This window comes from Thermothielavioides terrestris, chromosome 2 (genome assembly GCF_000226115.1).
Source record: "Thermothielavioides terrestris NRRL 8126 chromosome 2, complete sequence".
Taxonomy (NCBI): domain Eukaryota; kingdom Fungi; phylum Ascomycota; class Sordariomycetes; order Sordariales; family Chaetomiaceae; genus Thermothielavioides; species Thermothielavioides terrestris.
Window position 1 is genome coordinate 3639692 of NC_016458.1, and position 18699 is coordinate 3658390.

General features: G+C 58.3%; 6 protein-coding genes across 6 annotated transcripts; 3 read left to right on the forward strand and 3 right to left on the reverse strand.

Moving 5' to 3' along the window:
- The first annotated feature begins 4579 nt into the window (after positions 1 to 4579).
- THITE_2113259 (uncharacterized protein) lies at positions 4580 to 6037 on the forward strand. Its single transcript, XM_003652092.1, has 2 exons — positions 4580 to 5438; positions 5558 to 6037. The coding sequence occupies exons 1-2, from the start codon at positions 4670 to 4672 to the stop codon at positions 5821 to 5823; spliced, it is 1035 nt and encodes a 344-aa protein (XP_003652140.1). The 5' UTR covers positions 4580 to 4669; the 3' UTR covers positions 5824 to 6037.
- THITE_67758 (uncharacterized protein) lies at positions 6032 to 7191 on the reverse strand. The gene is made up of 2 exons (XM_003652093.1): positions 6837 to 7191; positions 6032 to 6752 (listed from the first exon to the last, which is right to left on the reverse strand). The coding sequence occupies exons 1-2, from the start codon at positions 7055 to 7057 to the stop codon at positions 6251 to 6253; spliced, it is 723 nt and encodes a 240-aa protein (XP_003652141.1). The 5' UTR covers positions 7058 to 7191; the 3' UTR covers positions 6032 to 6250.
- Positions 7192 to 7445: 254 nt separating this feature from the next.
- Positions 7446 to 10419, reverse strand: THITE_2113263 (uncharacterized protein). The gene is made up of 3 exons (XM_003652094.1): positions 10029 to 10419; positions 7868 to 9943; positions 7446 to 7792 (listed from the first exon to the last, which is right to left on the reverse strand). Exons 1-3 carry the CDS (start codon positions 10222 to 10224, stop codon positions 7668 to 7670), a joined length of 2397 nt encoding a protein of 798 aa, XP_003652142.1. The 5' UTR covers positions 10225 to 10419; the 3' UTR covers positions 7446 to 7667.
- Positions 10420 to 10654: 235 nt separating this feature from the next.
- On the reverse strand, positions 10655 to 11453 carry THITE_2170109 (uncharacterized protein). The gene is made up of 2 exons (XM_003652095.1): positions 11296 to 11453; positions 10655 to 11229 (listed from the first exon to the last, which is right to left on the reverse strand). The coding sequence occupies exons 1-2, from the start codon at positions 11383 to 11385 to the stop codon at positions 11029 to 11031; spliced, it is 291 nt and encodes a 96-aa protein (XP_003652143.1). The 5' UTR covers positions 11386 to 11453; the 3' UTR covers positions 10655 to 11028.
- A 1038-nt stretch (positions 11454 to 12491) lies between these two features.
- On the forward strand, positions 12492 to 13874 carry THITE_2170110 (uncharacterized protein). The gene is made up of 2 exons (XM_003652096.1): positions 12492 to 13272; positions 13360 to 13874. The coding sequence occupies exons 1-2, from the start codon at positions 12577 to 12579 to the stop codon at positions 13444 to 13446; spliced, it is 783 nt and encodes a 260-aa protein (XP_003652144.1). The 5' UTR covers positions 12492 to 12576; the 3' UTR covers positions 13447 to 13874.
- Positions 13875 to 15217: 1343 nt separating this feature from the next.
- On the forward strand, positions 15218 to 18317 carry THITE_2113271 (uncharacterized protein). Its single transcript, XM_003652097.1, has 3 exons — positions 15218 to 16354; positions 16485 to 17711; positions 17789 to 18317. Exons 1-3 carry the CDS (start codon positions 15410 to 15412, stop codon positions 17933 to 17935), a joined length of 2319 nt encoding a protein of 772 aa, XP_003652145.1. The 5' UTR covers positions 15218 to 15409; the 3' UTR covers positions 17936 to 18317.
- Positions 18318 to 18699: the final 382 nt, after the last annotated feature.

Genomic DNA, 18699 nt, shown 5'->3' on the forward strand with positions numbered 1-18699 from the left:
CTTGCAGGCAACTTGCGGAGTTGGTCCAGCGGTCCTAACAAATCCTCTCTCCTCTGGCGTAGCAACCCCCGGGCTCAGTGCCTTCTCAGGCTCAGCGGCTGCAGAGCAAGGTGGCACATCGCAATTTAGCCGTAGCCAATTAAGAGAAGAGAATATCACCGAACACGGCAGCACTTCCCAACTGTGCACACTAACTGCCAAGTGTATCCCGTACTGTGTACGGAATACGTGATTTACCGTCCAAGCTCAGCGGGGAAGATAGCTCTCCGTTTCACACTTGTTGAAGCACTCCATCGCCTCCATCTCCACAACGGTCTTGGGAACCAGCCCGTGAGGAACCCCGCGGGGTTGGGTCCATCACGCTCCCTCCTAACCTCAGGTAGTGTATTCCGTACACAGGTATTGCTGTGTCCGTACAGATACGCGTGAAGTGTAGTGTACAGACACTCATAGTACGAAAGCACTACTGCGGAGGTAAGGCAGGCCGCCTTGAGTTTTCCAAGGGATGCTCCGTATCCGCACCTCGATCCGCTAACGGTGACTCCGGTTTTGCGTCCCTCATAGTTAGTTCTCGACATTCTGTACTCTGACTGCGTTGGGCGTCTCGGTGCGGCTTTTGCTCGCGCCAGCTGCCGAACAAGAGACTGGTCTCGAAGATTTGCACCTTCGTCCAGATTCGCTTCCTACTCGATATGTCTCATATTCTTTCGTTGTTTTCTTTTTTGGAAGGAAGGGAAGGTGGTCGTCGTTAAAGAGGTCCCGCCAAGACAAATTTCGGAACCTACCGCTTACAAGTATTTACAAATCGCCAAGGCCACGACGACTTCGAGCAACATCAACAACGAAGAATCGCAAAGACTCGTAGCAACAACTTCGCGAAACCCCAACCAAATCGAAAGAAAAGAAAACGAAATTAACCTATACCCTAACCTTGACCCGTACCCTAACTTTAACCTAAATCCTAACTAGCGGGCGGCTAGCGCTGCCCCCTGCACCCCTAGCGAACTAACCCCTTGGCGATAGAGTAAACGCCTTGGCGATCGGGGTTACGTAAAAACGTTGTAAAAACATTGCCGACAATTGGCCGAAATTAGTCTTAGCGGGACCTCTTTAACGTCTACCGGGAAGGTCTTGCCTCAGGGAGAGCAGCAATTCGGTTGGTTGGCGGCCGCCGATCTTTGCTTATGATGAGACTTGCCCCTTGTGCTAGCACTTTCAGGCGGTAGACGTTAAAGAGGTCCCGCTAAGACTAATTTCGGCCAATTGTCGGCAATGTTTTTATAGCCTTAGTACCCCGCCAAGACCGCCAAGCGGTTTGCACTATCGCCAAGGGTTAGTTCGCCGGGGGTATGGGGGGCGGCGCTAGCCCCCCGCTGGTTAGGGTGAGGGTTATAGTTAGGGTGAGGGTCAAGGTTAGGGTACAGGTTAACTTCGTTTTCTTTTTTTTCGATTTGGTTGAGGTTTCGCGAAGCTGTTGCTACGAGTCTTTGCAATTCTCGTTGTTGATGTTGCTCGAAGTCGTCACGGCCCCGCTTACCCCGTGGCGATTGTAAATACTTGTAAGCGGCAGTCTCCGAAATTAGTCTTGGCGGGACCTCTTTAACGACGACCTTTCAGGCACCGCGAGGGAAGCACTGCAGTGCCCAGGGAGATCAAGGAACGGGCAATGCACCCAAGCGGGCGAGCTCGTCTCCTGCATACCTGATTAGGTACCTCCGCCAGGTATGTCGTTAGTTGGCGGCTCACTGTCGGCAGTTGGGCAGCCAACGTCCTCATTCCCAGTCGAGATTGCTACCTGTTTTCTACAACTTAGCTGCCAGCTGCAGAGGGCATAACTAACTGCGCAAACAGCGAGGACGGATGACTACCTACTGTGTAGTTATGGATACTCCGGTCCATGGCGGACGCGAGCTGGGTTGGTGCGGCGCTTCTCCGGCCGTTCTTGGTGGTGCCCATTCCGCGGCTCGCGGCTTGCGCCTTCGGTGATTGGACATGAGGCAGTTCTCGAACTGTGTGGATGCCAAGCTCAACGCTGTCCTGTGTGCGGATACTTGTAGGTATGGGCTGGAGGTCCACGACGAACCGCGGCTCCTGCCACAACAATCAGGGCCTGGCCTCGTTCTCATAAGCGCCATTTGGTTTAGGCCAACTGCCTAGATACGCGGTACGGCCGGGTGCCGGATCCGTGTGTTCGGCCCAGTTCTCGGTGGTGGGGGGCCGTTGATACCTCTGCGACCTATGTATAACTCCCTGGGTAGTGGACGGAGGAAAGCCGCCACCTTCACTGCTCGGCTTCAAAGTGAGACCGTGACCGTGTTCGGAGGAGTTACCGCCCGCCTCCTTACTATGTATGCCGCGTGTGCGGATCTCCGGCTCGTCCCCGGCCAGTCACAAAGCGAGAGTACCGATCAGAATGGCAAGAGAACGGACGACTACAGTAGTGTGCTGTAGCCCACTGATGGAAACGGCATGTCGGCAAGAGTCGACTGATGGGGACCCCCACCCGGCCCGGTCAGGCGATCACATTGTCTCGCGGCTTTGATGGACACCGACCACCACAGGCACCGGTGAGCCTCGAAGCGCCGCTCGCGAGTACGTATAATAGTTACACTAGATCCCGCCAGCGCACACATTCCCGGCTCCAGAGTCGGGAACACTCCTCTACCGTCAAGAGCCGATGATCAACGCGAGACACGCATCCCTCCAACATTAGGAAGAGCTGTTGCTAACTACCTAGCTCGAGGCTGCCAGAGAAAAACATGTATTCCGTACTCCGTACATAGTATGGCCCCGGTGGAACAAGCAGCAGCCAAAATGCTGAGCGATGGGTTGGCCCATGTTTCTGCTCAGCAAGCTCAACCCTGCGTATGCAGTTCGGGCGTGGTGTATCGATCAACCTGTGAAGCCTACCGATGCTTGTGTGCAATGGAACGCATGCCCTCTGCCTCGCGTCATGAAGTAGGTGGAAAATACTATGTTATCGAGGTTTAAAGGCGGAAAAAAATAATGCGAGCAGTCTACCGGTGCTTATGAAGAGCATAGGCAGTCCGATAACTACCTACCTTCCTACCAAACTCCTGAGGCTCCTTTCTGGGCGCCCTCTTCTCGGTAACCGATGCAGGGTTGTGTGCGTGTGTGTGTGTTTGGGGGGGGGGGGGGGGGGGAGGGGGAAGCGGAGGACAAACACAGTATGTTCTCGAAAGGCAGCTCCTGCTTGACCTCCGCCGACCTGTTCTAGTGTACAAATATGAGACATGGCTGGAGCAGAAGTCGTAACTTGTGTACAACCTGGAAACATTTCATGATCTCGAAGACTTCCATCTTGGACTCAACAAGTCACCAGCCGCCTGCACTGAAGCACTGACGCCTGATACACAAGCGGGGCTTGATGCCAAGCCGCTTGTGAGCTATTTTTGGCACACACATGTGTTGTGGTGTAACTAGCGGTGATGCCCCTCGTTGCGTGCCTCCCCACGACCCGCTTCGCCGGTCCCCATCCTCAGCTCGCCCGGTTCAATTGATGGCAGAGAGAAGCGCGCAGCGGATTCTTCGTCATCCAAAACTGAATGGTACTGTGTGCCCAGTAACGGTATACCCAACAATATTCTTGCCAGCAGCTGTCGGGAGCTTCCGGGCCAGAGGCTCCAGGGTCACAAAAGACACGCATCGTTGAGCCTCAGCTCTCGGTCATTGCGCCGACATCCAACAGCAGGCCGGGTTCCCCGGATTGGTACGTGCATTGGACACCTGCTGCATGAAAAACCGCGCTCTGCACCACGCTGTCCACACCTTCCCGCAGCATGCGTACTGTACACTCGGTATAGTTAAGCTTTGTCCCTGGCTCCCGCACCCGTTTCCAGCGCACCCGATCCCATCTGCGGGAGGGGACGCCCATCCCTCGACTGCCCGCTGCGGGGAAGCAAATGACGATCTTTCGCGGGGTCCCTCCCATCTCTTCACGTTGAAGGCGGTTATTTGGCCATCAGCTGCCGTGACTCTTGGATCCCGCCTCGTTTGTCATTAGCTTGCCGAGAGCTGCCAGAAGCTGACACTGATCGTCTCTGACCTACTCGGCGCTCATTTTGCTTTCTCCCCTCCCTGCTCTGCAATCTGAGCGACCGACATCCCACCTTTGCATCGCGTGTGGTTATCGCTTGTCGCTTCTTGGAGCTGCCCCCCCCCTGGCCTCCCTTTCTGATTCCCAGTTAGATATTCCGAGCTGCCTCGCGGCTGCTGTGAGTTTCATATTAGCCTACGTCGCGCGCGCTACCTGTCCTGCCAAGGGCCGAGATACCCAACCGTTCCTTGTCTCTTTCTTCCTGTCCTTCGACGAGACCACCAAGCATTAAGTCTCCAGCGACCTGTCCGCTCAGCCCCAGCCAAGTTGAGCCGACTCAACCCGCCCGCGCCCTCGACGTTCGCCGAGTCTTGTTCCCCTTCCCCCACCACGTTTGCTTCCCGCGACGACAGATCCCGCCCGACCTGCATCCGCCGCTCTCCGTGCCCTCACACGCGCGCGCTCCTTCTCCCCGGGCAGAGCACGGTCGAAGTAGCGTCGGCTCGTCTCGCGCAAACCCCTCCCGTCCTCATTGCTCCTGTTACTACTGTTGCTTTTGGTATTTTGCGCCCACATTGCGGTTAGATTCGCGCCTTCACACCTGGACGCGACATGGCAACCCCGGGCACGCAAGCGCCCGCATCGGAGCCGCTGGAGACCCTGGACGTGGTCGAGACGCCAACGTCGCCGTCGTCAGGCTTGGCCCGGTCCCGTTTTGAATTCGAAACTGGCAGGGGCAACGAGGGCACCAAGATCCTCATGGTCGAGTGGGATGACGTGGCGCCGAGGCAAGACGGCAGTTCCGAGCCACGAGCGGCAGGTAGCGACTGGGAAGTGTCATGGGAGGGCAAGGGGGACGTGCTTCCGATCCGCGATGTAGATCCCGATCCCGATAGCAACGCACACCGCATCTACTTCCTCCTCCCCCCGGGCGCACCTATTCCTGCACTGGTCAGCATCGCGCGCAAGGGCGGCAGTGGCGGAACCGGGAGCGAGGCGGGCATGATACTGCGGACCAAACCGATGCCAGCCATCTTCCCCGCGGAGTTGGCGAGCAAGCAGGACGCCGGCCGGCGCGGCGTGCTCCACACGATATGGGCAAGGTTGCGTCTGGCGGAGTTGCAGGCCGAGATTGCGGCCGAGATGAGGGCCAACGGCGAGAGCGTGGGCCTCGAGATGGCCTTGCAAGAGCGCCAATGGATTATCGACCACTTTGGGCTCGCGCCAGGCCTGGGCATGCCACGACCGACGAAGCTCCATATCCCACAGAGCTCAACGGGCCCAGCAAGCCCAAGGAGTCCCATGGGCGGCCGGTTGGGGGAGAAGCTTAGGGGCCTCAAGCTCGCAACCAGTCCCGCGGAACTAGCCGCTGGTAGTCAAGGTGTGTTCCAAGTCTTTCATGGCCCCGGCAGCCCTGCTTCAAGTGGTTCGTGAAGAACAATGTGGACCAAAGCAAAGATGGCGCCGGTTTGTCACTAACTGCACCCTTCTTCCGAACAGCTGCACAGAATACGCATACGGCACAGAAGCACCATCATACTGCGTCAGCACCCTCTGCTATCACGGGCGATTCTGTCTCCAGACCGGCGGCCTCGGGCGGTAGCGGCGGCCTCGCGTCCTTGGATGCCATGGTGGAGAGCGGTCATGCTGCGGCTCCTGCTCTCGCGGCCGCGGGGTCAGACGATACCAATGAGGAAGACTTGTTCGCTCTTCCTATGAGCCCTCGCAGCCCGGAGATGAAGAGGAGTCCCTTCAGCCTCTTATAGATGCCTGTAGTGTCTACTCGTGGACACCGGGGGCCGTCGTTGACCCCGGGTTGCTCCCGGGCAGACTCCTTGGGGAGGAGGACAAGTATTGGCTGCCTTCGTATCGGAGCGCCGCTACGGAGTAGTCGAGACGGCGGGGTGTCTTAGTTGACAGAAAGTAATTGTATGGGGTAGAGAGGGTGTTAAAAACCTTCCCCTGAGGGCCAGTCGGCTGACCACTTAGATAATCATTAACCAACTACGCTTGGCCATTATGCTGGCCGAGTGACCGACCGTTCCTCCACGCGTGGATTGTGCCTTCTAATCGTATTACACTGTTTTGGGCCTGTCCATACCCTCTTGCCCGGTGCGGGCCCCTTATCCGGGCTCCACTGGCAACTGTTCCCCCTTCCCAACACACCCCGAACCTTCTTACCTGACCGCTCCACTACCGCCAGCCACCTACACGGCCCTCGTCCCACCTCTCCTTCCTCTCCTGCCGCAAATAATACAGCTTCTTTGCCTCCCTGTACCGCCTGACCCAGTCGCTCACCTCGCGCTCCGTCGCCAGGGCGCCGTCTCCCCCGCCATCGAGAAAGCTCTCCTCGAGCGCGTCGCACACCCCTTCCTGCTCGGCCACGCCCTGCGCCAGGCGCTGGTACAGGCTGGCGGGCGCGAAAGGCGCCAGGGCGTGGTCCATGTCGGCCTGCTTGGCGCGCCACTGCCGCTCCAGCGCGTGGGTCGACAGCAGCTGCGCCTGGGCGGCCGTCCGCTGGTGGGCGAGACGAGCCTCGAGGTCGAGCAGCTGAGCCGCGCGCTCCATGTTCTCGGCCAGCGCCGCCTGCAGCGCGCCGTGCGACGCCCTCAGCGACGGGTGGATCGTCCGCGGGGAGTGCGTTAGCGCCGTGAGCAATGCCGGGTCCGAGAGGATGTCGGCCAGGTCCTGTTTGCTGAGACCGGCGCGGCAGGGAAGACGAGCCGGCGAGTCAGCCGAGAACAACGCTTCTCCGTGGTGGGGTGCCCTGACAACTTACGACTTGTCCTCGAGGAACTTGGGGAGCCACCGATCACCAGGATCCGCAATGTCCTGCGATTGCGCGGCGTGCTCCTCTGCCGCCGCGGGCATGCCCGTTATCGGTTCAGGCAATGGCGGGACCGGCGGTAATGACCCGCTGGCGGCCGTGCTCATCCGGCTTACATCGTGGCTTCCTGGTGGCTTTGGGGGCGGCGCAGGCGATGGCGTGTGCGCATACATGGCTCTCGATCCTCGGGCCGCAACCCTCGGCTCACCGTTTCCCACTTACTGTCCTCCTCGAGTAGGGGGCCGCTGCGCAACGTGCGATCTGCGGTGTCGTTAGACCTGTTGGTATTTCCCAGGTTGTTGTGGAGTAACATGGATTCAGGACGGCATTTGTGTTCAGGTACGGAATACTCAGGTAATTCAAAGCCGGGAGGTGTTCCAGGTTGTGTTTTGGGCGGGGGAGGGGCACTCTCTCGGGGCTCAATCCCGTTAGTTACACATTACATGGGCAGGTAATTAACGCCGCTCCAGGTAACTACGGTAATCAAGCATCAAAACACACTTGCTCTCTCACTCATGCACACCGGCTAGGAAAATGCGTAAAACAGTCTGGACAGGCTAGAGCCCTTGGCAACAAGCGATTCAAAACTTGCCTTTTCTACGTAGTTCACGTCACGGCCATTTCACACATGAGTTGGAGAATATCGCGCGGGGCTAGGGAGGCACCAAGGGGTTTGCACTCATCAAGCCAAGATACCTGTCTTGTTTACCAGCCTTCAAACACAATAACGAGATAGAGAAACGCCTGCTCGTGCGGAATCCCCCCACACGCATGGTCTTCAGTCTATGAGTCGAGCTGCACGTAGTTTGCTGGGAAGAGACCGGACGCTCCACCGTAGTGACCGAACCACCAATCCTCGTCCGGAAACTCCAGGTTTGTAATCTTGGCTCCCTCGGGAAAGCTTAGTTCTGTGCCGGCACATGTTAGTAACGCGTGTCGACTGAGAGGGCCAGGCTAGGGGTGGTGAGCAGGCGGCGACGAACCATTGTCTTCTGCAGCCTCATAGTCAAATTGTGCTGTCGCCGTGGGTCCCGCTGCGACATGCTCAGGCTCGTCGGGCACTGCGGGGGCTGCCGCCGGAGCCGGGGCCGGGGCAGGGGCCGGCGCCGGCGCCGGCGCTGGCTGGGCAGCGGACCTTTCGTCGTCGTCAACAAGTTCGACGTAGTTACTCGGGAACAGGCCGGTCTCGCCCTGAGCGTTGGTACCCATCCACCAATCATCGTCTACCATCTCGATATTGGTGACATATTCGCCTTCCCGGAGCTCAATCTCATTGTCCTCGGCCTTCTCGTAGTCGTATTGAATCAGCGCCCTCCTACCGCCAGACGCACCAGTGGCTGCAGGCCCGCTGTCTGCGGCATGGGTCGCTGCGCTGCTGGCCACGGCGGCGACGGCGGCTGCCGCAGCTCGCGGATCGTTAGACTCTCGCTCAGTCGGGAGTTCCTCTTCCTTGGGCAGCTCCTCCGGGACGGGCACCGGTCGTGGAGGCAGTCTCTCGGCCGGAGGCTCCATCGCAGGAGCGGCACTCCGGGGGACAGGCATCGCAACCCGGACAGGCGACGACTCGCGCTCTTCGTAGTTGCGCGACGGGATAGATGGGGGCGCTTCTGCCTCCTTTTCCTCTTCCTCTTCCTGATTTGCAGCAGCCGGACGAGAAGAAAGGCCGGGAAGAGCAAAACCGCCAGCAGGCCGGGTCTCCGACGGCAGCGGCGGCGGTGCTGGTTCGTCCTCAACGGGAGCAGCAACGCTCCGGGCGGACCGGGTAGTCGTGCCCATAGGCGCGGCGTCCTTGAACCTGTCGCGTAACGCCGAGACACCCGCAGCGCCTGCCACGGGTTGCTCCGGCTCCGGCTCCGGCTCCGACCGCTCGGTTCCTCCCGTCTTTTGCTTCTCCACGCCTCCTCGACCATACGTCGTGGTCTGTACAGGTGCCCAGGTTTTACCCGAATAGCCACTCTTCCACTCGCTACCGCTCTTCTGGGCTGCGATGGGCGACGTCACTGGCGGAGATACGGTATTCCCGGCCGCGCCGCCTTGCCTGGCTTTCTTCTCAGCCCAGAGCTGAGCTGGGGTTTTGCCGTCCTGGTCAGCAAACGTCCGGCTAGCGGCACCAACAGGCGGCGGGGCAGGCATCGACGGAGCACCAAAGCCCAGGCCCACGGGGGTGGGAGCCTTGGTTCCGGTGAAGGGCGTGCCGCCAAATGCTTTCGCAACCTTGGGCTTGGGCAGCTCGGTAAGCCGTTCCGATTGGGTAAAGGCAGCGCTGCGTTCGGCAAGGCTCTTGGGCTGTGCCGGCTCGGCCTCGGGCTCGGTAGGGCGCTGCTGAGCTCTTGCACGGATGGCAGCAATATCCACCTTACCCACAGGCTCGTAGGCGCCCTTGACCACCGTGGGACGGTCATCCTGTGAGGCCTGGGCCCTGAGCGCAGCGATGTCGACCTTGCCCACCGGTTGGTAACCCCCCTTGACGATATCGCTCGGCCGGTCGTCCGGCTTCGACGGCCCGTTGAACCGCGAGTCGTCATTGTTCCTGCGCAGGGCCGCGATATCCACTTTTGTCGGCTTGTAAGCCGGCTCGACCTTCTCCAGTTCGGTACGTGTGACCGGCGGTGCGTCGGCGCCCCAGCCGTCATCGTCGGTATGCTCAGGTCTCCGGTTGCGTGCGGCTGCCGGCGGATTGAAGGAGCTCCCGGACACGGACGTTGTCGGGGTGAACACGGGTTTCTTAGCGACCGGAGGAGGCGCCGCCGCGGGGGTGGGAGTGGAGCCCCCCGCAGAGTATTTAGCTCCCGACGCATCGGCGACCTTTTGCATGATATCTTCTGGCGCGAGGTCGGCGTCGGAGCGCGCTGTGATCTGGACATGATATCCGTGAAGAACCTTGGACACAGCGGCAACGTGGCTCGTGAAGTAGCCCTTGGTGCGCTCCGGGACGCCGCCGCCGCACCAGGCGATGAGGACATTCTTGGGAAGGCCGGTGTTCGGATCCTTGACTCTCACGAAAGCAAACTGGATGCGGCCTTCGTTGAACTCTTCCACAAGCTCGGCGAGTTCGCCATCTGCAGACGGGAGAGGGCCCGGTTAGCAAGGCACACGGGCCGTCGGCGACGCCGGGAACCAGCGGGGCAGCATCGTCGCACTCACCACCAGTGCTCTCGACCTTCAGAATGCTCTCTTTCGCACCGGTGTTCTGGAACGCATTCAGCAGCGGCGCCTGCACTGTAAATAGCGCCCAGCGCGCTGCGGTCGGCGAGGTCGACGAAAGGGCAGGGCCATTGATGACGCCCTGGTAGCTGCTTTTGATCGAGGGACCGTTTATTGATAGATTTAGCGACGCCATTGTATTGTCGGTCCTCGCGTCGCTACGTGAGGGAGACACAAATAGAAGAGGAATAGAAAACCAAGGAAAGACGGGAACCAACGATCGAGAGCCTGCTGGTTGACTCCGAGGAATGTTGAATTTTCAGTGTGAGGACGGGAACAGAGGCCTGGGAGGGAGCTCTCCAGCGGACGTCGAAAGAGGCTGTGCAAGAGCAGTGGAGGTTCCAGGATATTGGCGGGGCTTGGCGCCTGGGGCAAAGAGGTAACATACCTTACCTTACCGAAGGTAGCGAGGTATCCACAGCTCCGGAAAGGTAAGGTACCTTCTAGGTACCTCCTCTACGCCTGCCCTGGGCTAAGAGACTGCCAGGAGCTGAGGGAGGATTCCATACCTGCCGTAGGTCATAAGATGACGCTTGTGCAATGGAAGACAACCTGGAAGTCGAGTGTTTGGTTTCTCGGACAAATCTCGAGGATCCACGACGGCTTGGATTCCCCAAGATCGGCACCCCGGCCACCCCGGGACTCGACTGCATCCACTGGCTCGCTACACTTGAACAGCAGTCAGGTTGGCATCGCAGGCTGGCCAGCTCTTCTGCGTCCGAGGTGGTGCGTTTCACACATCTAGGAAACAAACACGGTGTTGCGCTAAGTTCAATATTGAAGTGCAGACTGCTCAACCCCAGACGCTGGAAGCAAAATCCATGGTCTCTTACTATTACAGGGCGCCAGCCATTGTCAACTCCCGTGTCCTCGACGCAACGCGAAACCATGAATGAATGTCCTGGTACCTCCAATCCCTCGGTGCTTCCCATAACCACTCTCAGCAGCATTCCATGCAGCACTCGCAGCAATCAGCGCAGCATTCGCAGCCTTCCTCGCACACGAAGCAGCAGCATAGCGCCGCCAGACAGGCCTTGAGGCAGCCGTCGCCGCCGCCCCCGTGATGGCGTGGTTGCTCCTGGTATTGCATTGGGCCTTGGGGCGGGTAGTAGCCCTGTTGGGGTGCCGGGCCGGGATAAGCCTACGGAAAAGAGCCGCCGCATCAGCAGGTCTGGTCGGGAAGAGGTCTTGCGGGAACGACACTTACAGGCTGGGGGTACTGCGGGTAGCCCTGGGGCGGGGGCCCACCGTGATAGCCTTGCGGCGGACCTTGCTGGTAATACTGTTGCGCCGACATTGTGAAGCAGTCGAGAGAGGATGGTTGAATAACGATGGGCTGGCGTTGACAGCGGAAGTGACGGGAATGTGGCGGAGGTCAGATGCGGGATTGCGAGCGAGGTCAGATGCCAAGAACTTGGCCGAGAATGGGGATTTGCAGGCAGTCTGAGGCGGGTCGCTGTGCCTTTTGAGCCTTTTGAGGGAGATCGCCAAGGCGCGCCAGCCAAAGGGGCGCAGGGCGCGAGTGGCTGAGGGCAGACCCTGCTTGGCTGGAGATCACATGAATGGCTGCAATTGGCTATTGTGTAAAGGTACGGATACTGTGTGAGCTGGCATAACCCGGTTCCCTTCAAAGCCGACTGCGCTTCTTGTTTCAGTTGCCGCTCCGGGCAAGCTTCACTCAAAGCAAATGGGGGCTGTGCAGACCGCCTTGGTGTATCGATTGCTGCGTCAAATAACGCACGGACGGCAGTTTTATAGCATGTCCAGTAACTGCCGCGATGCAGGCGCTTGGGAGTTTCATCAGCGGCGCTTGGAGTATGCTGAGTGATGTGGTCATGCCTTGAGAACTTTCGCCATCTGAAGCCTTGGCCTTTGAAAGGATAACCCGTCAAACAGGAAGAAAATCTCGGCAACTTGAGGCACCTAGGTACCTATTCCTAGATGATCCGAACTTGAGGTACACGTGTATGGCGATTGAGGTAGCGCACACAAAAAAGCCAACCTTGGAAGGTACCTGATGACGTTACCCTGGTTATCTCTACTTTAACATTACCTACCGTATCTTGGGTACTCGTTCAAAGACCTAGGTTGGCGCTTTCGGTTGAAATGCCACGAAATCGCTTTGGGCTACGTTAACACGCCGCAAAGACCGCTCGACCAACAGTGTACACGAGAGTGCAGGTGAAGGGCGTCGTCTCTGATCGATTGTGTGGTTGGGGAAGAGGGCGAAAGAGGTTGTGGAATGACGCAACCAGATATGACCAATCAAGGACCCGCCCCATCCGTTATCGGCTGACAGATGGCGGGGCAGGTTTTGCCTCAGTGCCGGACCTTTTTCCACAGGTCGAGGGGTAGTTCTCTTCAACTGGCGTCGTCCATCAAACACTCCAATTTGAAAAGAGTATTAAGCCGCGGCATCCTGCCCACACTCCACTGCTCTTCATCAAATTCCTTTGGGCGGCAACACTGCTTACCTCGTCTGTGCGATATGTCCGAGTTGAAAGAGATCACCAGCGTATCGGACTGGGAGCAGCATGTTTCGACGCTGCCGTCGTCCACTCTGCTGATCGTTTCCTTCCATGCCCCATGGGCGGCACCGTGCAAGCAGATGGAAAATGTCCTCCAGACTCTCGCCGCCGAATACCCCGTAACCCAACCGCTGTCGACTTCGTGGGTGAAGATCAACGCTGAGGAGTTGTCGGACATCAGCGAGGCTTACAACGTGACGGCTGTTCCCTTCCTCGTCCTTATCAGGAACGGAGAGGTGCTGGAAACGGTCAGCGGGAGCAGCGCCGCGAGGGTGCGGAATGCGATCGAAAGACACGCGAGCAAAACCGCGGCGGCAGGCACTGCCAGCAACGGTCCGGCAGCCGGCATCGACAACAACGGTGGGGAGGTCGCGACGGAAGAAGACCCAGAGAAAAAGAAGCAGGAGCTCTTCAAGCGTCTCGGTGAACTGGTCAAGGCTGCGCCTGTTATGTTATTCATGAAGGGGACACCGAGCGAGCCAAAGTGCGGTTTCTCTCGACAGATGGTGGGCATCCTGCGCGACAACTCTGTCAAGTACGGCTTCTTCAATATCTTGGCCGACGACGAAGTACGGCAAGGGTTGAAGGAGTTCGCTGATTGGCCGACCTACCCGCAACTCTGGGTGGAGGGGGAACTGGTTGGCGGTCTTGATATTGTGCGTTTACATATCTCCCCTCCGCTCCATCTTTCTTTCCTTTCTTTTGGCGCACTTTGTCTTGGGCAAGCACTGACAGTTGGAAAGGTCAAAGAGGAATTGGAGAACAACGCCGACTTTCTGAAACCATATAGCGTCAAAACGAACGGCGATACCGCGGCTGCGGCGTCTTGAACCCTGGTTGATGGAAGATAGCCGCCGCCGCCGTCATTGTCGGGGAACCCGGTCACTGTCTTGCGAGATGCTGCGGACTGTCGAAGGCACTGTCTTCGAGAGGCGGGATTGCCGTGTGAAATCCATGACCCCGCGCGCAGCAATTCGGTGCCCTCTCCGTATGACTCACATCGAACTGCTGTTGGAGAGCTTAATAAGCAAGAGTGCAATCCTCCGCTATCTCCGCACTCGCTCAACGCCTGGTTTGCTTTGTTGAGGAGGTGGCCGTCCTCCGGGGATAACCGCGGTTGACGAAGCCGGGATTCGAGGAATAAACTGGGACGTTTGCTACTCAGCTAATCCTCAAGTGCACCCATCTCTATGTTCTGCTCTGTGCTCCAAACAAAGTGATTGTATTTATCTCGAATTTAGGCCAGGTTCTCGTGGGGCGATGCGCTCCTATGCGAACAGAAAGGGATTAAGATTGAAGGACCAATCTTCGCAAGTCTGCACGCAAGCCTATGAACGTGATGGTTCACGACCTCTCCGCCACGAAAGAGCAAAGAGCGCCAAGAGGAGCACCACGGGGAGTACTGTACCACAGAACCACACTGTGCAGAGGGTTTAGCTGAACCGCGCGGAAAGGCAAAGACGGCGCTAAGGGCAGACTCAACTTGAACAATTAGATAGTTGCGGCCAACCTACCTGTGGTCATCACGTATGTCTCCGGAGCAAGGTGAACAGTAGAGCGAGAGCCCTGGTCCTGTTAGTCAGGGAAGCCATTCACTGCTTTATGTGCCGTAACTTGCGGACGGTTCTCCGAGTCTGGACCTGAAATACGCATACACGTAATTATTCCATACATAAGTTACGGCAGTTCTTGGCATTCCCGTTTGCAGCACTTTGACCCCGTTCCCGCCCCACCTGCAGTGGCTCGCCCAAACCCCACCAAAACTCCCACGCTCACTCACCCTTACGCAGTACACTACCTACCTAGGCAGGCTTCCTTGGCCAGCGTCATTCATGTGCGACTCGCTCCATCCCTCCTGACTTCCTCTCGCCGTCTCGTCGCAGCCCGCATCCTGAAGTGTTGTTTTTGCCCATCGACAGTTAGACACCCGTGATCAGTATTTACGGACACCTCACTCGCCGCCACCAACACCGACACGTTTCACCAGGCCTCCGGTCTTCCCTAGGTTGCGGCTCGTCGACAATTGATGAGCACCAAGCTGGTCCGCGCCGCCATTCCGTGAAGATCTACCGCCGTATCCCGTGGCAGCGGGGCAGTTCCCAGGTCGCCGCCACAGCAGGATTGGAACTCCGAGTCTCTTTGCGCACCTCTGTCCGCCAGTGCCAGACACGGCGCGTCAGTCTCGGCCCAACTTCCTGGAAAACGGCGAACTTCTGAGCGCAGGGCTCCTTTGCGGCTTGCTCTGGAAGCATCGGGAAAACGCTGGGGGTTGTCTCAACCTTTGTCGGGGTGCAGGCCTCCCAGTTTCGCTCGACGGGCGCGTGCTGCGTATCTGAAGGCGCATTTGCGATCAGGACGCGTATCAGCTGCCTGACCGATTCGGTTTCGTCTGCTAGTTGCGTGCTCGAAAATGACGCCGACGCCTCCTTCAACCACGAATTCGTCCACCGGTCGGTCTCCTGAAGCACAGTACCGGGTGGTCCGTAAGAGAAATAGAGTGCCGCTCAGTTGCTACCCCTGCCGGACAAGAAAGTGAGTCGCCTTCGCGCTTGCTACCTTCCCGCTGTTTTTGCGTTGTTGTCCGCTGACGATTCCAGATTGTAAGCTGCCGTCTCCGGGGTGCTAGCTGGGTTCCTTCCGAGCTTTTCTAACACGGCGCCCAGGAAGTGCGACAGATCTCACCCATGTAGCAACTGCACCAAGCGCGAGGGCGCAGACACGCTCTCCTGCTCATACGCCACTCCCGTTTCCCGCAGGAAGAACCAGAGCCAAGGGGAGCCCAGTGCGGACGATATGCAGAACCGGATCGACAGGTTAGAGGGTCTCGTCCTGTCGCTGATGCACGGAGGGGCAAGTGTCGATGTTGGCTCGTTGCCCGGGGCGGCGTCCTCGGTTTCCTCAGCCGGCGCTGCTTCCAACGCCTCGCCTTCCACCGCAGACAGCAATTCCTTGCCCGCGAAAATCGATGAGCGTGACGACGGCGCCATGCAGGACGAGGACGAAAGTGATATTGATGAGGGTCTGGCCAAGTCCCTGGGCGTCTTGAAGGTCGATGCAAGCCGGACGAAGCAGGTCTATTTGGGGGAAGAGCACTGGCACACCATCCTGCTTGACATCGCCGAAGTCAAGAACTACTTCGCAAATCACAAGAAGGACATGGAGAGGAGCTACGAGAGGATTAAGTCAACCAAGCCGCCAAACGCGAAACAACCGCCGATCCTACTGATGGGCGCGACGCCTGCCTCTGAAATCGAGCTCCGCGCCGAGCTGCCGCCCAAGTCGACCGTCCTAGCCCTGTGCGCAAGGTGTTTCAGCTCGGTAGACAACGTTGCCAGCATTGTCCACGCGCCGACGTTCCATCAACAACTGCGCAGACACTGGCAAGACCCGTCCAAGACGCCTATCATGTGGTTGGCGCTGCTGTATTCGATTCTGTGCTTGGCCATGCTGAGCTATCACAAGGTCGGGGACGAGCCGCCTGATGGGAAGGGCCGGGTGCTTGAGCTGGCAGACGAGTACCGGCTGAGAACAGTGCAGTGTTTGATTGCCGCCGACTACACAAAATCCGCCGAGTACACGGTGGAGGCCATGTTGCTGTACGCCTTCTGCGAGTACTCGTCCCGGTGGGATGCCGAATTAAGTCTGTGGGTAATTATATCCATGGTTGTGAGGATCGCGATGCGGATGGGATACCATCGCGATGGCAAGTGGTTTCCCACTCTCTCCCCCTTCGAGGCGGTATGTTTATTTTTTTTTTTTTTCACCCCCTTTTTTTCCCCCTTTTTTCTCTTTTGTCTCCGTTTGTTTAAAACTTCACTCTCCAGTATGCGCCTTCCTTCTCACAGCTGACCACTGCTCCCCAATTTAGGAAATGCGACGCAGGACCTGGGGTCTCGTTAGGATGCTTGATGTCTTCTTGTCGCATCAGATCGCACTACCCAGCATGATCTCAGAATACGACTGCGATACCGAGTTGCCCCACAACTTAAACGACGAAGACTTCGGTCCGGACACGAAGGTATTACCCCCGTCTCGGCCCAATGATGAGCCGACGCCCATCAGCTACTTGATCTTCAAGATCAAGCTGTGTCTACAGCTCGGAGCCATCTTGCAGGCCACGGGCCGAGTGAAGAACCCAGTTCACTATGACGAGATCCTCCGATTTGATGCCAAGCTACGCGACATCAGGGCCGAGCTACCACCCCACCTGAAGATGCTGCCACTTGAGGAATGCCAGGGCCCGCTGACGCTAGTCATGGCACGCTTCAACATGGACATTCTCTACCTCAAGATCATGTGTTTGCTCCACAGGAAGTACATACCGCGAGCGAGGCACAACCCCCGGTATGCGCACTCTCGGCGCAGTGCCATCGAGGCCTCACTAGAGGCGCTGCGGCACTTGGCAACGCTGCATCGGGAGTCACAGCCCAATGGGCGGCTGCATCCGATCAGGTGGTTCGTTACATCGGTGGCGACCAAGGACTTCCTGCTTCCTGCCATGCTCATCGCACTCGACTTGCACTTCGACAATGCGGGTCAGGGGTCGGCGGGACAAAGCTCGCATTTCTGGTCCCGGGAGCAACGCCAGGAGATGATCGTCAGCCTTGAGCTGACAAGGGACGTCTGGAAACAGCTGGCCGACATCTCGATGGAGGCAGTCAAGGCGTCCAACACGCTGGAGATCATGCTGGCCAAAATCAAGGGCTCCGGTGGCGCGGACGGGCCGACAAGTCCGGTCGAGAGGACGTCAGCTTCCGGGCCTCTCGGAGCCACTGGCTTGACGGCATTGGAGCCGGAGCACTCAGCGGCTATGACACTTGGCATGCTTTCGGAGGGAGCAATGCCCGGCTCGCCTGCGACGCTCGGCGGCCCCCAGATGTCTGCGGGCGCCCCGTATGGGACGCTCAACCCGAGCTCGGACCCATCGAATACAGGCCCGGGCCCGAGTACGGGACCAGGCACAAATATGGGAGCAGGCGCCGCAGCATATGAATTTTCCAACCCCATGCTGGGTTTCGACGGCGGGCAATCTCCACTCTCCATGTTCGATAACATGGCGGGCGGCAACCTCGACTTTTCTACCAACCTTGATTGGGTAAGGATGTTCCCCGGCCTAAGTTTAGATGCCGTGACCTCCCTCAGGCGTACACCTTGCTGACCCGCGGTATCCAGGATTCCTTCGAGAACTATATGCAAACCGCCCACTGGGGCGCCGAAACTCTCCAGTTCTTTTCTGGCAACCCAGAAATGTCACAACAGCAGGCTCCGCCAGATGGCATTCCGTTTCCCTACGGCCCAGATCTGAGGGGTTCAACCTAAAGTGCTGTCGAGGGAGGGATGGCGGTGGTGCAAGCGCGTCTCCTCGTTCTCGAACGAATGTCAGCCGAGCAATCTCCCGATTTCTTGAGGGGGCAGGGCACGAGAAGGATGTGGTAGTTAAGAAGCTAGGGACATACGGCGGCGGGTGTAGGATTTGGCGTGTCATTGTTTGGACCATTCCGGTGTGTGTATTCAAATCACCCAATACCCTCCTCTCTGGAACAGGGTTTTCGAGCCAGGGCGTAATCAAGCCCGGTGGCACATCTTGAGAAATGACCACTCCCCAACCATCCTACGTGAGGACTCCTCTGTTGGTCAGAGGCATTCGGCCCTTCTGTTAGTTACCACCGAATGCAACTTCTGAGCACCCCGGCACGGCACTTGGTATGGAGTGTGACGGGGGTCTCCGAACTATGCGGGGAGCGGGGCTGTGGTCCGCGTGGGGGACGGAAGTGGCTTGCCTGTTTAAGGCGACCGCCCCGGAGCCCACAACCCCATACTGTTATTTCCAGTTGCATCAAGGGGTGATGGGGTCGCCGGACGGCCCGATTCGCGAGACACGTAACTGCGTCTTCGCAGCTCTGTGTTGGGCTGCTTGCACTATCAATGCTTCTGCTTCGCGACCTCGGCGACAACCGGTTCGGGGCAGCAACCGGATACCGTTACGGTGCTGGGTGTCCGTGAGTAGCGCGGACCTATTTACAGTAGTATATGGAGGTTGGGGTCCCCGGGGCTGTTTTTGGTCTTTAGCCCCTGAGGTTGGA